The sequence below is a fragment of the Bos grunniens genome, chromosome 6 (genome assembly GCF_055505025.1).
Source record: "Bos grunniens cultivar Pamir isolate PY7600 chromosome 6, Bosgru_T2T1.0, whole genome shotgun sequence".
Classification (NCBI taxonomy): domain Eukaryota; kingdom Metazoa; phylum Chordata; class Mammalia; order Artiodactyla; family Bovidae; genus Bos; species Bos grunniens.
In genome coordinates this window covers 1,222,129-1,234,905 of record NC_141170.1, presented here as the reverse complement: position 1 = coordinate 1,234,905, position 12,777 = coordinate 1,222,129, and the positions used below count along the sequence as shown (strand labels likewise).

At 61.0% G+C, this 12,777-nt stretch overlaps 1 protein-coding gene across 5 annotated transcripts in view; it reads left to right on the top strand.

Moving 5' to 3' along the window:
* POLN (DNA polymerase nu) overlaps window positions 1-12,777 on the top strand; it is a 151,473-nt gene extending 138,696 nt beyond the window's left edge. For 3 of the 5 annotated variants that reach the window (XR_015165065.1, XM_086404511.1, XM_086404512.1), the window contains 3 exons: window positions 6,817-6,884; window positions 10,156-10,217; window positions 12,432-12,744. Coding sequence is in view for 4 of the 5 variants with exons in the window: in XM_086404511.1 (XP_086260637.1) it covers window positions 6,817-6,884; window positions 10,156-10,217; window positions 12,432-12,605 (304 nt within the window). In the remaining variant the exon portion in view is untranslated. Of the gene's footprint in view, window positions 1-6,816; window positions 6,885-10,155; window positions 10,218-12,431 lie in introns of all 5 variants that reach the window. The other 2 variants (XM_086404510.1, XM_086404516.1) reach the window with 1 other exon arrangement.

Sequence of the window (12,777 nt, the reverse complement as noted above, 5' to 3'; positions counted from 1 at the left end):
ATACTGGAGTGGGTAGCCTTTCCCTTCTCCAGGGGATCTTCCCAGCCCAGGGATCGACCCAGGTCTCCCACATGGCAGGCAAATTCTTTACCAGCTGAGCCACATGGGAAGCCCAAGAATACGGGAGTGGGTAGCCTATCCCTTCTCCAGGGGATCTTCCTGGCCCAGGAACTGAACTGGGGTCTCCTGCACTGCAGGCGGATTCTTTACCAGCTGAGCCGCCAGGGAAGCCCTATGCACCTTATTGCCAAATTCAGGCTTAAATTGAAAAAAGTACGGAAAACCACCAGACAATTCAGGTATGACTCAAATCCTTTACAATTATACAGTGGAAGTGAGAAACAGATTCAAGGGATTAGATCTCACAGACAGAGTGCCTGAAGAACTATGGACAGAGGTTTGTGACATTGTACAGGAGGCAGGGATCAAGACCATCTCCAAGAAAAAGAAATGCAAAAAGGCAAAATGGTTGTCTGAGGAGGCCTTACAAATATCTGTGAAAAGAAGAGAAGCGAAAGGCAAAGGAGAAAAGGAAAGATATACCCATTTGAATGCAGAGTTCCAAAGAATAGCAAGGAGAGATAAGAAAGCCTTCCTCAGCGATCAATGCAAAGAAATAGAGGAAAACAACAGAATGGGAAAGACTAGAGATCTCTTCAAGAAAATTAGAGATACCAAGGGAACATTTCATGCAAAGATGGGCTCAATAAAGGACAGAAATGGTATGGACCTAACAGAAGCAGAAGATACTAAGAAGAGGTGGCAAGAATACACAGAAGAACTGTACAAAAAAGATCTTCACGACCCAGATAATCACGATGGTGTGATCACTGACCTAGAGCCAGACATCCTGGAATGTGAAGTCCAGCGGGCCTTAGGAAGCATCACTACAAACAAATCTAGTGGAGATGATGGAATTCCAGTTGAACTATTCCAAATCCTGAAATATGATGCTGTGAAAGTGCTGCACTCAGTATGCCAGCAAATTTGGAAAACTCAGCAGTGACCACAGGACTGGAAAAGGTCAGTTTTCATTCCAGTCTCAAAGAAAGGCAGTGTCAAAGAATGTTCAAAATTCTCCAAGCCAGAATTCAACAGTACATGAACCATGAACTTCCAGATGTTCAAGCTGGTTTTAGAAAAGGCAGAGGAACCAGAGATCTGTTGATCCAATGATCTGTTGAATCATGGAAAAAGCAAGAGAGTTCCAGAAAAACATCTATTTCTGCTTTATTGACTATGCCAAAGCCTTTGACTGTGTGGACCACAAACTCTGGAAAATTCTTAAAGAGATGGGAATACCAGACCACCTGACCTGCCTCTTGAGAAATCTGTATGCAGGTCAGGAAGCAACAGTTAGAACCAGACATGGAACAGCAGACTGGTTCCAAATTGGGAAAGGAGTGGTTCAAGGCTGTATCTTGTCACCCTGCTTATTTAACTTATATGCAGAGTACATCATGAGAAATGTCGGGCTAGAGGAAGCACAAGCTGGAATCAAGATTGCCGGGAGAAATATCAATAACCTCAGATATGCAGATGACACCACCCTTATGGCAGAAAGTGAAGAGAAACTAAAAAGCCTCTTGATGAAAGTGAAAGAGGAGAGTGAAAAAGTTGGCTTAAAGCTCAACATTCAGAAACTAAGATCATGGCATCTGATCCCATCACTTCATGGCAAATAGATGGGGAAACAGCGGCTGACTTTATTTTTCTGGGCTCCAAAATCACTGCAGATGGTGACTGCAGCCATGAAATTAAAAGATACTTGCTTCTTGGAAGAAAAATTATCACCAACCTAGACAGCATATTAAAAAGCAGAGACATTACTTTGCCAACAAAGGTCCGTCTAGTCAAGGCTATGATTTTTCCAATGGTCATGTATGGATGTGAGAGGTGGACTGTGAAGAAAGCTGAGCCCTGAAGAATTGATGCTTTTGAACTGTGGTGTTGGAGAAGACTCTTGAGAGTCCCTTGGACTGCAAGGAGAGCCAACCAGGCCACCCTAAAGGAAATCAGTCCTGAATATTCATTGGAAAGACTGATGCCGAAGCTGAAACTCCAATACTTTGGCCACCTGATGTGAAGAACTGACTCATTGGAAAAGACCCTGATGCTGGGTAGGATTGAAGGCGGGAGGAGAAGCAGATGACAGAGGATGAGATGGTTGGATGGCATCACCAAGTCAATGGACATGGGTTTGGATGGACTCTGGGAATTGGCAATGGACAGGGAGGCCTGGCATGCTGCAGTCCATGGAGTCACAAAGAGTCGGACGCGACTGAACTGAACTGAACTGAATGTACATGTTTCACTGCTATCCTCTCAAATCAACCCACCCTCACCTTCTCCCACTGAATCCAAAAGTCTGTTCTCGAAATTTAGAAAGACGGTACCAACAATCCTGTGTGCAGGGCAGCAAAGCCTACATTCTCTGCGTGATTTCAGCACCTCCGTAGAGCAGCATGTCCCAGGCAGAGGCCTGGCCCAGGAACGTGGTGTCGCGTCCCAGTGTGGGAGGGGGACGCTCCTGCCCAGCCCTATGGGCCCCCGTCCAGCCCTGCACCCCGGCCATGGGTCACCTCACAGCCTGGGGAGGAGCGCTGTCCCCCAGGCCTGGAGGAAGGACACAGCGTGGGACACCTGAGACCCGGTGCCCGCGGCTCCTGCCCGGGGTCTGGGCTGCCATCCTGCCCATGCAGCAGCAGGGTGGGAAGGACCCAGTGGGCATGCGCTCGTCTCTCAGGGTCTCTCCTGCTGGCTCCCTGACCAGATCCTGAATTCGTGCCTCCTGCTCGCCTGTGTGGTTTCCAGGGGTGACCTGGCCAAGGGTGTGCGGGGCCCGGGCCCACTCCCTGTCTTGGCAGCAGCCAGAAACCAGGGCCCGCTCTGCCTCACGCTGCTGTAGATCCAGGAAGTTTCTGCGGGCCACAGGAGGGGTGCTGGCAGACGAGGGTCTGGGGCTGTTTAGAGGAATTCAGAAACACAGCGGTCACCTCTGCCCGCTGTCTGCATGAAATGTGTTTCAAAACAAAACATGTTGACTGCAGCCTGCCACTTCAGAAATTGTAGCAGGCCGTCCACACTGTGCCCAAGAACGCGGCCATGCAGCGGAGGGGCAGGCACGCGCTGGGTGCCCGGAGCCCAGGCTGGGCCACGCTGCCTGGACTCCCAACACGCCCTCACCGGCTGGAGCCACGGGGCCACCCCCGCTCGCTGCCCACAGGCTGCAGTGGAAGGCTGGGGCTCCTGACCCCCACACCACCCTTGCCCAGGGAGCCCCTTCCTCTCTGTTTGCGGGGGACAGGCCTCCCGGGTCTTAGAACACATCGGGGCTAGAAGAAAGCTTTGGGGACTATGGATTCCAACTCACACGTGCAGAGAAGGGAGGCTGAGAAAGAATGCATCACAACATGGCCCAGCTCACCCAACCTGGCCCAGCATGGGGCCTCCTTGCCCTGAGCTCTCAGAGGCCCACAGCCCCTCAGCGGCGAGACAGCCTCCGGAGGACCCTCCCTGCCCCTCTGCCCGGGGTGCAGGACTGCAGGGTCCTCTCTCCACACGGGCAGCCCTCTGCCCTCTGTCCTCTGACCTTCTGAAGGCAGCAGCGACCCCAGGGCCCCATCAGGCTGATGCACCTGTGCCCTTGCGCTTCCGGCCACAGGAGGGGCAGCGGAGGTGCCCGGGGGGACAGAGGAGACGACTGGGCCCTCCAGGCAATGAGAGGCGGCCTCACAGGACGCGAGGGCCCAGGGACCTGGGCTACCCACGACACAGGCGATCAGGCCGAGCCCCGCGGGTGCTGCAGCCCCAGGACACGCCAACCGCCCCTGCCGGGGTGGACACGAGCCTCCCAGCAGCTGGCCGTGTGGCCCCCAGTGACCGTCCGTGCCCCCAGGCCCTGAGGGTCTGCATCCTCCAGGCACCTGTCCGCCAGCAGCTGCCTGTGAGCACCAGGCCATGAGCCGCCTCCTCCCGCGGGCAGCTGGTCAGCCCACAGCAGGAGGGAGCCCTGAGCGTCAGCGCGACAGAGGGCAAGGGCCTCGCTGCGCCCCTCAAGGCCTGCAGCCAGGCCTCCTGCACTCTGAGCACTCAGAGCTGGGGTGACCTAGAGGGGAGCCGCCCTGGGCACAGATGGGAGACTGGCTGCAGCTCTGATGGGGCGTCTCCACAGAAGCGCGTTCTATGCAGCCTGGCCTGCCGTCAGCGCAGGACGAGTGGACAGGACGTCAGCTGGCTTCCCAGGAAACAGCGGGTCTGACACCCGCGCTCACCACCCACCTGGGCACCTCCCGTGCCCCAGTTTGCAGTTAGAAACACAGTGACATCTCAGTCAGCTGTGGAGCGAGGTGTGAGTGACTAACGGTCTTGCTCTTCGGTCTTGGCTGCACCAGCAGCTCAGAAGTTCACCGTGTGATTTCAGGAAGTGTGAGAACTCTTGCTGCTAAATCTGGAAGAAGTTACAAGTGCCTACTCTGAGTTCTGCCCCTCGGAACACTAAGTCCCCTTGGGAGCCTAAGAGCACAGCAGAGGCCTTGATGTCGGCTTCAGAGAGCGAATGCCGCCGCCGCCAGCCAGGCTGCCTTCCGGGAGGACTGCGCCGATAGCCGTGATCCCAAGGCTGTGCAGAAAACTCCGGCCCCCTGCCCGGGGTCTGCCAGCCCCCAGCCCACTCCCTGTGGGCCCCACGTGCCCTGTGGGTGCATCTGCTCCCGCACACCCCTAGGAAGCTGGGCTGCAGGTGCCTGGTCCCAGCGGCTCCGTCCCCCAGGTGGGCTGTCCCCACGGGCAGGAGTCCAGCAGCAGCACTGGCTTCGGTTCAGAGGCTCAGGGCGGCAGGCTGAGGCCCCTCTGGCTCCCTGGCCCTTCCCCTCTTGGTGCCAGCATGGAGGTGGCTGCTCCGGCAGTCGCAGCACCTCGAAGGCACAACGAGGAGGTAGAGGTGATAGAAAGTGCGCCTGACCCCCATCCTCCCGCAAGTTAGCCCTTTAAAGAGCCTTCCTGGGGTTAGTGGGGCCCCCACCTCCGGTGGCAGGGGCCCAGCCTCATCGCCACCCCACCAGCCCCAGAGAGGGGCGAGCGGGCCCACGTGGCCTGTGGTTCTCGGCCACGGCGTCCTGCCCGTTGGTCTTGAAGCTCCCTGCCCCCAGCCAGGACCCACCACCTTGCTGCCCACTGTCGGGGATGGTGGGTACTGCACCTCGCCTCAGTGCTGCCCCTTCCTGCAAGCTCCGTGCCTGCTGCGGACAGGCCGTGCAGGGACAGGGCGTGGCGCCTTCCCTGGGAAGCAGCTGGAGGCAGAGGCCGGCTCACACAGAGCGCAGGCCGCCCACCCTGCTGAGGGCCATGGGCACCACACCGCCGACCCCTCCCTGAGCGCTCGGGGGCGTCTCCTCCGTCTGCCCGGCCAGGGGCTGGTTCTGACCCCAGGTTCACGGCCCCAGCAGGCATCATCTGCACGCCTGGCCTTCGCAGGCCGTGTCCTGGGTGGCCACCAAGAGCTGCAGGGCCTGATGCCCAGGGTGCCCCCCTCCTACCCCCCCACCCCGGGCACACAGGAGCCCCCCACCAGCCACGGGCATGTGAGCACAAGTCCTCCCGGAACCCCAGCCCCTCAGCAGCGCCTCTGTGGCCCCCACACCTCCTCTCACCCCGGCGTCTGTGTACCCCAAGGCGGGTGGGGACAGACCCCCTCCAGGGGGTGCCTGAAGGCGCTTAGAGAGGGCATGGAGCCAGGACCCACCCAGCGGAGGGGGCCGGAGTGGGTGCAGACCCTTCCGCTCTGGCTCAGCCCCGGGGCCCCGAGTCCAGGGTGTGGGGTAGGGAGTGTGGTGGTGTCTCAGGGGCAGGAAGGGGCCCAGAGGGCAGCTCTGAGGTGCCCAGGCTGTGGGCTGGGGTCGTGTGCCCGCAGAGTGGCCTCTGAGAGGTCACTCAGAGCTAGAGGTCAGTCCCTGCTGGGGTCCTGCCCCCGTGATGGTTTTGGGGGGTCCTCTAATGTCTATTGGAAAGAGCCAACTCATTGGAAAAGACCCTGATGGTGGGAGAGATTGAGGGCAGGAGAGGGGACAACAGAGGATGAGATGGTTGGATGGCCTTACTGACTCGATGGACATGAGTTTGAGCAAACTCTGAGAGTTGGTGATGGACAGGGAAGCCTGGTGTGCTGTGGTCCATGGGGTCGAAAAGAGTTGGACACGACTGAGCGACTGAACAGCGGCAGTTGGGGCCTTCAGCCTCTCTTTCTGCGTGTGTCCCTGTTTGTCCACCTTTGGCCGTGTCGAGTCTTGGTTGCGACGCGCAGGGTCCCTGCGGTGCCTGGGCTCGGTGCCTGTGCCTCATGGGCGTGGCTGCTCTGAGGCACGTGGACTCAGCTCCCTGATGCGAGATGGAACCCACAGCCCCTGCGCTGGAAGGCAGACTCTTAAGCACTGGACCCCAGGGAAGTCCCGGGTGGGGACAGGGGCTCTTCTCAAAGGCTCGGCCCCAGCGTGTCCTCAGCTTCCTCCGGGGGAGGGGGCAGGCGGGGCCCCAGGCCCTCATGCTGACCCTCTGCCCACAGGCGCCTCCCTCCCGAGCCCCGTTCTCTCCTCCCGGAGGCTGTCCTGTGACGGAGCAGTGACCCCAGCTGCTTCCCCACCCTGGTCCTCCCACTCCCCCGAGCCTCAGCCTCCTGGGCTGCCGGTGCCAAAGCCCGGGCGGATGGCCCAGCGCTGTGGGGTGCCACGCACGCCCCCGGGAACCCGCCCCCTGCGCCACGGCCGCCCCCGGGCACAGGCAGAGGCCCAAACGCCAGGGTCTCCTCCATGTGCCTTGCAGGTTGCTTGCCCAGATTCACGATGAGCTGCTGTTTGAAGTGGAGGATTCACAGGTTCCTGAGTTCACAGGTGAGCCCCCAGGGGCCGGGGTTGCTCCTGTTTCAGGAATAGTTAAAGCTTCTCCTGCGGGGCTCACAGGCCCCTTCCCTGCCTGCTGCAAGGGGCACCTGCAGAATGCCCAGGCTGGTCTAGGGGCCCTTGAGAGGCCCAGAGGGCTGCACCCCGGCCAGCGGCCCCCAGAGAACGCTGCGTGCCCTGCTGCAGGCCCCGCAAGGTGGGGGCAGCACTGGGACCCCCGCCACGGGAGCCGGGCTGCGGGGCAGCGGCAGGGTCCGCCCCCCGGCTGTCGGCCCAGAGCCTGGCCCCCGACTCGGTCCTCAGGGGAGCCCAGGCCTCCTGCCATGGCAACCGTGCCCACAGCCGTGGGGCCCCTCCCGCCTCCCGTGAGTGCAGGAGCGGACGGCCCAGCCCCACTGGTGGAGGTGGGAGGCCGGGCAGGGGTCTCAGGGCTGGGTCCCCAGCTCCACTGGCTCTCAGGGGACAACTGGCCACGCCCCCCCAGCGCCACCACCTGCCTGCAGACCTGCCTGTAAAGGAGAGACTCCAGGCCTCAGTGCCCCCACCTCCAGGGACCACCCCGACAGTGGGGAGGCCACCCTGCACGGACCCACCCTGCATGGGACCCCACCCTGCACGGACCCACCCTACATGGGACCCCACCCTACATGGGACCCACCCTACATGGGACCCCACCCTGCATGGGACCCACCCTACATGGGACCCCACCCTGCACAGACCCACCCTACATGGGACCCACCCTACATGGGACCCCACCCTACATGGGCCCCCACCCTGCACGGACCCACCCTACATGGGACCCCACCCTGCACGGACCCACCCTGCATGGGACCCCACCCTGCACGGACCCACCCTACATGGGCCCCCACCCTACATGGGCCCCCACCCTGCACGGACCCACCCTACATGGGACCCCACCCTGCATGGGACCCCACCCTACATGGGCCCCCACCCTGCACGGACCCACCCTACATGGGACCCCACCCTGCACAGACCCACCCTACATGGGACCCACCCTACATGGGACCCCACCATGCACGGACCCACCCTGCACGGACCCACCCTACACGGGACCCCACCCTACATGGGACCCCACCCTGCACGGACCCACCCTACATGGGACCCACCCTACATGGGACCCCACCATGCACGGACCCACCCTACATGGGACCCCACCCTACATGGGACCCACCCTACATGGGACCCCACCCTGCACGGACCCACCCTGCACGGACCCACCCTACATGGGACCCCACCCTACATGGGACCCCACCCTGCACGGACCCACCCTACATGGGACCCCACCCTACATGGGACCCCACCCTGCACGGACCCACCCTACATGGGACCCCACCCTACATGGGCCCCCACCCTACATGGGACCCCACCCTGCACGGACCCACCCCACACAGGGTCCCATCCTACATGGTGGCTGTGGGTTTGGAAATGACAAGTCTGAAACAAACCATTTGAAGGGAATGCTGTGCGCTCCCTTGCTGGTTACAAAGGAAAGAGAAAGTCCCACATCTGGAACAGTCCTGTCCCCCTCGTCATGGGGGCGGCCGCTGGCCTCCAAGGCAGGTGGCCTCCAAGGCAGGTGGCGAGGCGAGGCTCCCTGAGACACACGGGGCCTCCCACCTGCACTTGGGAGCCACCATCTGGCGCTGTGCTCAGGGTGCCCTGGGGTCACAATCCAGCCAGGGACCACGAGACAGGTGACCCTGGTGTGGCTGGGGCTGGGTTTCATCTCTGAACGCTGGGTGGGCACGACATACCCAGTGGGGCCCAGGGGGCAGACACCGGCTGAGGCTGCATGGCACTTGGGTCCCTGCCCTCAGGGACCCTGCGGAGCGGGCTCTAAGCGCGGGTGACCACAGGGAGCGCCAGCTCCGCCCGCTGCTTATTTGAGGTCCCTCAGCGGGTCCATCTCACAAAGGCGGGGACACAGGAGGGCCTGGTGGCGCCTGCACACCCAGTGAGGGGCCAAGGTCCCGACTCCCCGCGGGAAGCCCTGGACCCCCTGCAGTCCCCAGGGAGACCGGGGCCTCTGCCGGTGCCCAGAGAGCAGGCTGGGGACCCCAGCCCGACCCAACCCCGTCACCACCAGGGTCCTCTGCCAGCACAGGGGCAGCTGCTGGTGCCACTGCAGGCGCCCCGGGCCCAGCGCCCCACGAGACCGCCGTGAGCCCCGAGGCCATGGTGGGACAGGCAGCAGCCTCCTGCAGTCTCTGTACCCAAGCGCCAGCTGACTCGGGATGGGAGGAATGTCCTCTCATCCTGGGGCACAGGGCTTGGCGCAAACGCTGAGGAAGCCCGAGCTGGCCGACCCCGCCGCGGGCCGCTCCCGTCCCCAGACCCTCCGGCGACGGGCCACCAGCCCCGGTGACTCCAGCTGTCCTTGCGGCTTCGCTGGCACCTGAACCCTCACAGGGGTTTCAGTGGGAACACAGGCCATCCTACCTGGGCTGCTCCAGCCTGGCCATCGGCGGGGGGTGGTCAGTGGGTGGGGGGCGGGGGGCAGCGGCAGAGAAGTGGGGAGGCTACGGCGCCCCTGGGGGCCAAGGGCCCTGCTCCCCACTGCCTGCAGCTGGGCCAATTAAGGTGCCTCAAGCATGATGCAGCCAGTGGGACCTGGAAGCCGTCAGGAAGAACCACGGGGCTGCTCGAGCGGCGGGGACTGTGGCGCTGTGGGCCGGGGGAGCCTGTGAACTTGGGGAGCCTGTGGACTCAGGGGGACCTGTGGACTCGGGGGGACCGTGTGGACTCGGGGGGACCCTGTGGACACGGGGGGACCGTGTGGACTCAGGGGGACCCTGTGGACTCGGGGGGACCGTGTGGACTCGGGGGGACCCTGTGGACATGGGGGGACCCTGTGGACTCGGGGGCACCCTGTGGACTCGGGGGGAATGTGTGGACTCAGGGGGACCCTGTGGACATGGGGGGACCCTGTGGACTCGGGGGGAACGTGTGGACTTGGGGGGAGCCTGTGGACTCGGGGGGACTGTGGACTCGGTGGGACTTTGGACTTGGGGAACTGTGTGGAATGAGGGAGACCATGTGGACTCGGGGGGACTCTGTGGATTCAAGGGGAGCCTGTGGACTTGGGGGGACCCTGTGGACTTGGGGACCCTGTGGACTCGGGGGGACCCTGTAGACTCGGGGGGACCCTGTAGACTCAGGGGGACTGGGGAGCCGGGGCCGAGTGTCCTCCTGGCATGGCTCTGCCCGTGGACTCGAGCGGCCTCCGTCTTGCTCTGTCCAGCCCTTGTCCAGGGAACCATGGAAGCCCTGCAGCACGTGCCGGCGCTGGAGCTGCAGCTTCAGGTGAGGGGCGGAGCTGCGGGCCACACTCAGTCCTGCCAGCCCTCCCCCAGCCCCCACCAGGCCCGTGCCAGCCAAAGCGCTGGCGGGCGGCCCTCAGAGGGGCCCCGGGTCCTCATGGGAAGAGCTCCAGGCCCCGGCTCCTCCAGGAGGTGCGGGAGGTGGAGGGTAACAAGCGGGCAGAAGGCCTCGAAGCCGTGCAGACCGCCCCCCGAAGGGACCGCAGGCAGCTTGGAGCCGCTGGAAGCGTGGCAAGAAAGGGCCGGTCTCCCCTCAGCTCCTCTGGGAGCGGCCTGCTCTGTGCAGCGTGCCCTGTTCACTTCATCCCGACCTCGCCCTGTGGGTGGCAGCTTGGCAGTGGGAAGGAGCACCCCCGGGCCCAGCCAGGGGTGGGACCACCCATCATCCAGGGTGGTCTGTGCTTGTCCTCCTGGTGGGTGGAGATGTGGGGACCCCAAGGTCCCTGGAAGCCCAGGAAGCCTGACCTCACCCCACTAGTAGCCCCGTGGTGGCCACTGCAGTGCTCCCCACCCTCAAGTGGGGACGGAGCTGTTGAGCTGTGGTCAGGGCCCACTCAGGATCAGGTCCCAGGGAGAGCTCTCCAGGGCCCTCTGCACACCTTGGAGCTGGTGCCCACAGGGCGCCGGGACACGCCCATCCCTGACCCCCTCGCCTGGCCCAGCCCCTGAGGCCTCCCTGCCGCACAGAGGCCCTGGCAGGTGAAGGGGCTCAACCAAGATTGAGGCATCACAACGGGGTGGGTATTCTGGAGCCTGTAAGCCTGCCAGTGTGTGTGAGAGTGTGTGTCTAAATGTGTGTGTATGTGTGAGTGCATGAGAGTGTGTGTGTCTGAATGTGTGTGGGTGCATGTGTGTGTATCTGAGACTGTATGAATGTATGTGTAAGAGTGTGTGTGCATGAGTGTGAGTGCCTGAGAGTGTATGTGCATGAATGTATGTGTGCATGTGTGAATGTGCATGTAAATGCATGTGTATCTGTGTGTGAATGTATGAGTATGTGAATGTGCGTGTGTGCATGTGTATCTGAGAGTGTGTGAATGTGTGTATAGAGCGTGTGTGCATGTGAGTGCCTGAGAGTGTATGTGTGTGTGTGTGTGTGAGTGCATGCGTGTGTATCTGAGTGTGTGAATGTGTGTATAGAGTGTGTGTGCATGTGTGTGAGTGCCTGAGAGTGTATGTGTGTGTGTGTGAGTGCATGCGTATCTGAGTGTGTGAATGTGTGTATAGTGTGTGCATGTGTGTGAGTGCCTGAGAGTGTATGTGTGTGTGTGTGAGTGCATGCGTGTGTATCTGAGTGTGTGAATGTGTGTATAGGGCGTGTGTGCATGTGTGTGAGTGCCTGAGAGTGTATGTGTGTGTGTGTGAGTGCATGCGTGTGTATCTGAGTGTGTGAATGTGTGTATAGAGCGTGTGTGCATGTGTGTGAGTGCCTGAGAGTGTATGTGTGTGTGTGTGAGTGCATGCGTGTGTATCTGAGTGTGTGAATGTGTGTATAGGGCGTGTGTGCATGTGTATGAGTGCCTGAGAGTGTATGTGTGTGTGTGTGAGTGCATGCGTGTGTATCTGAGTGTGTGAATGTGTGTATAGAGCGTGTGTGCATGTGTGTGAGTGCCTGAGAGTGTATGTGTGTGTGTGTGAGTGCATGCGTGTGTATCTGAGTGTGTGAATGTGTGTATAGAGCGTGTGTGCATGTGTGTGAGTGCCTGAGAGTGTGTGTGTGTGTGTGAGTGCATGCGTGTGTATCTGAGTGTGTGAATGTGTGTATAGAGCGTGTGTGCATGTGTGTGAGTGCCTGAGTGTATGTGTGTGTGTGTGTGTGTGCAGGTGAGTGCATGCGTGTGTATCTGAGAGTGTGTGAATGTATAAGCGTGTGTGTGTGCGTATGCATCTGTGTATGAGTGTGTATGTGTGTGTGCATATATCTGAGAGTGTGAGTGCGAGTGTGTGAGAAGGTATGTGTCTGAATGTGTATGTGCATGTGTGTGTATCTGAGAGTGTGAATGTGTATATGAGTGTGTGTGTGTGTGTGTGCATATGCGTGTGTGTGAGTATGCATCTGTCCCTAGCAGAACTGCCAGGGTGTCTAGTCGCCTGTCTGGGCAAGGGGCTGCCTGTGCACCATGGGCCCTGGTCCACCTTCCAGGGGGCCCGGGAGGTGGCCAGGAAGGCCGGGCACTCACCTCTGCTGCCCGCACAGGTGCCTCTGAAGGTGAGCCTGAGTGCAGGCCGCTCGTGGGGACACCTGGTGCCCCTGCAGGGGGCCCCCGGCCCCACCAACGTCCCGCCGAGTCTCCAAGCAACATCTGGGCCCCGGCCAGCCCCGGAGCGCCGACCCCCACGCCTGCATTTTTTGCCTTCATTCGGTCCGTAGCCCCAGGCAACAGCGGAGAAGAGAGCCAGGGTCCACCAGCCGGCGGTGCGGCCTCCCGGAGGCCAGAGCTTCATGAGCGGTCACAGCCACCTTCCCTTGGGGCCGCCTGCAGTAAATGCCTCTGGAGGAGCTGTCCTGACCTGTCTTTGTGAATCCTTCGTGGGGGTGGGAA